Source organism: Pteropus alecto, unplaced genomic scaffold (assembly GCF_000325575.1).
Source record: "Pteropus alecto unplaced genomic scaffold, ASM32557v1 scaffold125, whole genome shotgun sequence".
Taxonomy (NCBI): domain Eukaryota; kingdom Metazoa; phylum Chordata; class Mammalia; order Chiroptera; family Pteropodidae; genus Pteropus; species Pteropus alecto.
Window position 1 is genome coordinate 2,185,484 of NW_006436888.1, and position 6,363 is coordinate 2,191,846.

General features: G+C 57.3%; 1 protein-coding gene across 1 annotated transcript in view; it reads left to right on the forward strand.

Annotated features, from left to right (window-relative positions):
• ZBTB17 (zinc finger and BTB domain containing 17) overlaps nt 1-6,363 on the forward strand; it is a 28,167-nt gene that overhangs the window by 19,008 nt on the left and 2,796 nt on the right. The window contains exons 2-8 of the mRNA XM_025048585.1: nt 2,460-2,666; nt 3,779-3,967; nt 4,625-4,765; nt 5,117-5,242; nt 5,797-6,035; nt 6,123-6,265; nt 6,344-6,361. Coding sequence (XP_024904353.1) covers nt 2,460-2,666; nt 3,779-3,967; nt 4,625-4,765; nt 5,117-5,242; nt 5,797-6,035; nt 6,123-6,265; nt 6,344-6,361 — 1,063 coding nt within the window. The remainder of the gene's footprint in view (nt 1-2,459; nt 2,667-3,778; nt 3,968-4,624; nt 4,766-5,116; nt 5,243-5,796; nt 6,036-6,122; nt 6,266-6,343; nt 6,362-6,363) is intronic.

Here is a 6,363-nt window from a genome sequence, read left to right on the forward strand (position 1 = left end):
AGTGCATGTTCCCAGGTTATTTCTGGGCCTGGGAGGATACTTCCTCCCAGCTCAGTGTTTGGGTTGGTTCCTGGTGAAGGGGAGGGAGCCGGGCCCACCGCCAAGAGGAAAGGGTTCGGACCTGACTCGAAAGGGCTCATTCTGAAGCTGATTGAGGATTTGGTCCTTGTGGACCAGGTGGTCCCTCCCTTTCTGTACTCGGGAGATATTTCACTTGGGGCTCCTGAGGACATGGAGGGTGCCTGGTGTTTGGAACTCGGGCTGCCCACGCATGCAGGCACACACCTGCCTGCTCATGTGGCTTTTCCACAGCAGAGAGAAGACAGCTCTAGGGGTGATTTGGCCCACTCTCCTCGCCACCTGCCTCTGGTTCCATGTGCACTAGGCCTGATGTGTGTTCCCTTCAGGTCCCAGGCCTACCTGGGTCTTTAATCCATGGCACAGGACATTGGTTATTTCCCATGTTCTCCAAAAAACTGTTTTAGTTTTTACCTGCTCAGGAACAGACAGCCACAATTCTCCCTTGTGTTCATTCCTGCCGGTCACAAATGAGAACTTGCTTTTTCCAGAGATTGAAGACTTAGAGAAAGGTGCCTTTATGAGGTGTCCTGTGTCAGTGGTGGCCTTTGCTTTAGTGGCCTCGTGCTGCTGCTGGCTGGTTTGGCTCAGGAGCCGGTTGTCCAGTCGCAGAGGGCCCAGCCGCCTCCTACCTTACCTCTCTACTCCGGGGCTGGCTCCTGGCTCCTGGCTCTTCCCTGCTTACACCTAAGAGCTCCAGCTATGGGCACTTAAACAGTATTGCCGAGGGATCCGAGAAGCCGTGCCTCTGCCTGGGAGTTTGTAAGTGCAGACTGGGACCACAGGACAGTCGTGGGGATGTCGGAGGGAGGGAAAAGGTCTTTCCGGGTCCCCAGCAGCAACTCGGAACTTAGGGCTCAGAGGCTAGCACCCTGTGACACATGGCCTGTTGTCACTGCCATGTTCCCCTTACTTGATGGAGCCCTGCCCACCTACTGGGTGACTTCCCCCAGCTCAGTAAATATATAGCCCTGCTTTTGAAAAATTCCCAGACACCACAGGGTGGGTGGGCTAGCTTCCTGTCCTTCAAAGCTGATCTGTGCTGCCTGAGCCACGTGAGGGGTGGGAATGTGTGGCTTTCCTTGTGCCTTATCACTGCCAGACAGCCATACATGGTCACTGCAGCGCCAGGGCTGCAGTATAGTGACTCACCCCCAAGAAGCTGATGTAACAGGGAACAGCCGGAGCCAGTGGTGGGCTGTTGAAACCTGGGGGCTGGGAGCCCCAAAATGTCCCCCTCACCAGCCCAGAAACAGCCTGGGACAGCTGAGTGGACCAGCCTCAGAGAAGAGGTCTTGGAAAAGCTGGAAGAGAAGCCACTGCCGCTATTCAGATTCTGGGCCAGGGCGGGATAGCCTGGCCCCGTTGGATCTCTGTTATGTGATCCCAGGAGTGGGCGCTAACTTTTATTTTGAAATTGGTTCTTTCTCAAAAGGAGGACCTGCTGATTTTCCCTAGGAAATGCTGATCTTGAGACTGCCTGGTGTGATGTTGAGGGGGAGGGAAAAGCTGTTTTAGATACTTATTTAGTCACGGCTCATGCAGTTCTTGCTCACTCTGGCACCAGGCCATGGAATTTTTCTGAGCATTTTTACTTAAGACAGTTGTGGGATTTCCAGGCATTAAGTGAGGCCTTTTGGCAGAGAAACTGCGGCCAGGCCAGCAGCTCTTGGGGTCAGGATCAGAGTCCCTTCTTTCCCCAGGGACAGCCTGGAGAGCTTTCTGGAGGCAGAAGACTCTCCAGCTTAATGTAGTTCCTGGAGTCCATGAATCAGAGGGACAGAGAGGGAGAGACAGGGAGAGAGAGGGAGAGAGATCGGCCGGAGGGAACTTACTCAGACCCCCCGTGGGCACAGCAGGGGCTGATTCCTGAAATGCTGAGTATGAAGCATCTGCCTCCCCAAACGCATATTTGGGGACGTGATGGAATGAGAAAAATAACAATATAGAAAGGTTTTCATAAAGCCAAATGTACCAACTGAAAGATCTGTCCTTTATTCTAAAATTATGTCATATATTCTTTTTGTAAAAATGTTAAACTGACCATGTCTTTTTTTTTTTTTTGAAATGCTGGCAGCAATCAATGTTTCATTTGTTTTTTGACTTTTTAATGTTGTTACCTGGCAAGATACAAAGGTGGCTGTTTATTGTTGGTCTTCTGATGCTTTTTGGTGTTGAGAACTTTCCTGGCTGGTTAACCCAGGAAGCTAGGAGCCACTGGGCTGGTCTTGGCTGGCAGAGGGTACCTGGAGTTGTTTGCCTCCGCGGACTTTTTTTGATTCTCTCGGTCTCCCTGCATTTCTCACCTGGGAGTTTGGGGTAAATGTTGCGGCCAGCATCCTTTCTCTGTGCTAACACGGAGGCCCTTTGGCTCTCCCCAGCCATGGATTTTCCCCAGCACAGCCAGCATGTCTTGGAACAGCTGAACCAGCAGCGGCAGCTGGGGCTTTTGTGTGACTGCACTTTTGTGGTGGACGGAGTTGACTTTAAAGCCCATAAAGCAGTGCTGGCGGCCTGCAGCGAGTACTTCAAGATGCTCTTCGTGGACCAGAAGGACGTGGTACACCTGGACATCAGTAATGCGGCAGGTACCCCGCTAGGTCCAGGGCTGAGCTTGTTGAGGGCCGGAAGCTGTTGCTGGCCCTGTGCCATGCCAGGCCCTCCTGGGAGTAGCACCTTCAGGCCGTGAGTTGCATCAGGCCTCCCACACAGAACCCATGATGTGTGGGCACCGAGTTCCCACCGTGTTTTGCGGGCCCGTTTCGACTGGGAGGGGGCGGTGAGGGGAGAACTGGCAGGAAGGGCTCAGGATGAGCTCCCGGAGTGAACATAGGAGAATCTCATCGGGAGGAACAGAGAACGGGTGGGCTCTGAGCCCCGAGCCCTCGCCATTGCTGAGTCAGTCCTGAACCTCCTTATCCCAGTGCTAACTGTGAAGGGGATGGCAAGGGTTGGGGCCTGGAGGGCTGTCAGGAAGGCCTTGGGATTGAGGAAGGAACTGGTCATAGATTCGGGCTCTCGACCCAGAATGGCACGACATGACGAGGTCAGGCAAGGTCATGTTCCCCCATTTTATAGGTGTGGAAACTGAGACCCAAAGAGGTCAGGTGACTGGCCTGGAGGTCAGAGAGAGAGTTTGTGGCAGAGCCCTGATGAAAGCCAGTGCTGACACACTCTGGTTGGAGTGTCCCCCAGTGGTGAGGTGTAGTTAGTGGCCAGGTAGAGAGTGTACACCCTCTGTCACACCCTCTGTCTTCCATTGAACCCTATTCTCTCTGTAGGGCAGGTGTTCACACCCTTTGTCCTCCACATAAGGTGGGCATTCACACCCTGTCCTCCACGCAGTGGACCTCATGCCCTCTGTCCTCCATGCAGTAGACTTCACACTCTCTGTCCCCCATATAGGGTGGGCGTTCACACCCTCTGTCCTCCATGCAGCAGACGTCACACCCCTTGTCCTCCATGCAGCGTGGACTTCACACCCTCTGTCTTCTGTGAGTGTACCTCTGTTTGGAGGCTGCTGTCTGGGCTGAGAATCCCCAGGTTGCCCGCCTCTGCCAACACAGGAGATGGGGAGATGGTGGCCTGCCACTCTGCTTTTCACAAATCCCTGGATCCTGCCGCCGAGTGGGGCAGCTGGGTAGGCTGCTGGTGCCAGGCCTTGAGGTGGGTCCGTGATGGCTGTCTGTGTCCTTGGCAGGCCTGGGGCAGGTGCTGGAGTTTATGTACACGGCCAAGCTGAGCCTGAGCTCTGAGAACGTGGACGATGTGCTGGCCGTGGCCAGCTTCCTGCAGATGCAGGACATCATCACGGCCTGCCACGCCCTAAAGTCACTCGCTGAGCCGGCCACCAGCCCTGGGGAGAATACGGAGGTCTTGGCTTTGGAAGGTAAGATTATTGTAGGCTTTCCTGAGCAGGTGGCTTTCGATGGGGGCTCTGCCTCTGACCCTCTGTGTCACCTCTCTGGGTCTCAGTTTCCTCTTCTGGCCTTGCCTGCATCGTAGGGTGCTGGCGAGGATTAGCCACAGTAAAGTCTGAGAAAGGCCTCTCTGAGGGGCCATTCAGCCTCCCCCTTCCCTGCCTTTCACCAGCTTCCCTTGTGCTCTGCTTCCAAGAACTAGGCAGCGGGCCTGGTTCAAGGTCTTTGCACACAGGTCACTCCTCCTGTGCTCTCCTCTCCGTGCCCTTTCTCTGTTCCCCTACCGCCTCAGAAAAGCTCCCGATTCCTCGGTACACTGTCAGAGAACCACACTCCTCTCCTTATAAGCATCGGCCTCTGATCAGCATCATTGTTTCATGTGCGAGGTCTGTCTCCCCGGCCAGCCTAGGAGCCCCATGGGAGCATCAGCCGTGACTGGTATTCCTGGGCCCACCAGCAGCCTGGTATGGAGTAGGTGCCCTGTGAATAATTTGTTGAATGAACAAACCAAAAAACCACTACGACCAGGGAGGATCTGGAAGAGCTAGCAAGTTCTGGGCCACCTCACCCTTCCAAAGAGTGGATACTTGATGGGAAATGGCAGGTCTGTCCTGTTTTATCTCCAGGAGGGGACAGGAGAGCCAAAGAGGAGAAGGCTGCTGCCACTATGCAGAGCGAGCTGGACCCAGCTGGAGACAGTCCACCCACGGGCCCAGGCAGGGAGCCCAAAGAGGAGCGAGGTGGCCAGGCTGAGAGTGCAGCCAGTGGTGAGTTGTTGCACTGAGGACCGGCCAGCTGTCCCATCACCTCCCAGTAGCCCAGGCCCAGGGTAGCGAGATGCTTCCTTGTGAGGATCCCGGGGAAGGGAAGTCGGGTGGCACAGGCAGGTGTGGACAGGCATCTGCAGCCCTCGAGCTCAGGTTACCCAGAAGGACCCACTGTTTGTTCTGGGGCATATGCTCCAGCAGAGCAGAGGCACAGGTGGCCTGGGCTTGGATGTGCTAGCCCTACCTCCACCCCAAGCTGCAGCCACGACCAGGACCTAGTCCAGGAGAGGCCATCTGGCCTCTGGACAGAGTGTCAGTTCAGCCTCTGGCATCCCCTCACCCCTGCTCCAGGTGCAGAACAGACGGAGAAGGCTGATGCCCCCCGGGAGCCGCCACCGGTAGAGCCCAAGCCTGACCCCACGAGTGGCATGGCTGCTGCTGAGGCTGAGGCTGCCTTGTCAGAGAGCTCAGAGCAAGGTACCTGTACCCAGCTGGGGCCAGTCTGTCCCCCACTCGGGTACCCCTCCACGGCCCCTCTCCTCCTGCCTGCAGCTGATCCCACTCTGAGCCACTCTTCCACTTCAGCTTTTGGGCTGACGTCTTTTCTCATTCTTGAATTTGGACATCAGCTTCTTCGCTGTCATGGCGCTAGTGCTTCTGCAGAGAGCACCCTGGGGAAGCCTTGCAGCCACGCACCCCCCAGTACTTAGTGGCTGACACTGCCCTTCCTGCCATGCAGCCCGCCTGCCTGCATCCCCCGTGGCCTCCCTGCATCCTCTAAGCTAAACAGAAGTCCTGCTCAGCAGTCTCTCTTGATGCTGCCCTGGCCAGTGCTGAGACCATTCATCGGTGGTGCCCACGCATTCATTGCCAGGCCCCTGCTAGGTGCCCACGCAGAAAGAGGGGTGTGGGGGGGATAATTGGGCCAGGTGCGGTCGGCCTCCTGGCATTTGCTTGGCTCCAAGGTCACCTCCCTTTGGAGGCCCCTTCCGCCCTCCCAGGCGCGTCAGTGCCTGCCCTTCTTATGGTAGAAATGGAGGTGGAGCCAGCCAGGAAAGGAGAGGAGCGAGGGGAGGAGGACACCATGCCTGCTGTGGTCAAGGAAGAGGGGCCGCTGCTGGAGAAGGGAGAGGCCCCCGAGGAGAGCGAGGAGTCAGCCAGCACGGACTCAGGCCAGGAGCTGGGCTCAGAGGCCCGGGGCCTGCGCCCGGGCACCTACGGCGACCGCACCGAGTCCAAGGCCTATGGCTCCGTCATCCACAAGTGCGAGGTGCGGCCCCGGGGGCATCGCCCACCCTGCCCTGCCCTGCCCTCCCGCCCCGCCGCGGCCCCCTCACGCCCGCTTCCGGCCCTGCAGGACTGTGGGAAGGAGTTCACGCACACGGGGAACTTCAAGCGGCACATCCGCATCCACACAGGCGAGAAGCCCTTCTCGTGCCGGGAGTGCAGCAAGGCCTTCTCCGACCCGGCCGCCTGCAAGGCCCACGAGAAGACGCACAGGTACAGGGCCCCCGCCCGGCCGCGCATCCCCGCGGGCCTCGGACCCCGGCGAGCCCTCCTCTCTCCTCTGACCACCAGCCCGCTGAAGCCGTACGGCT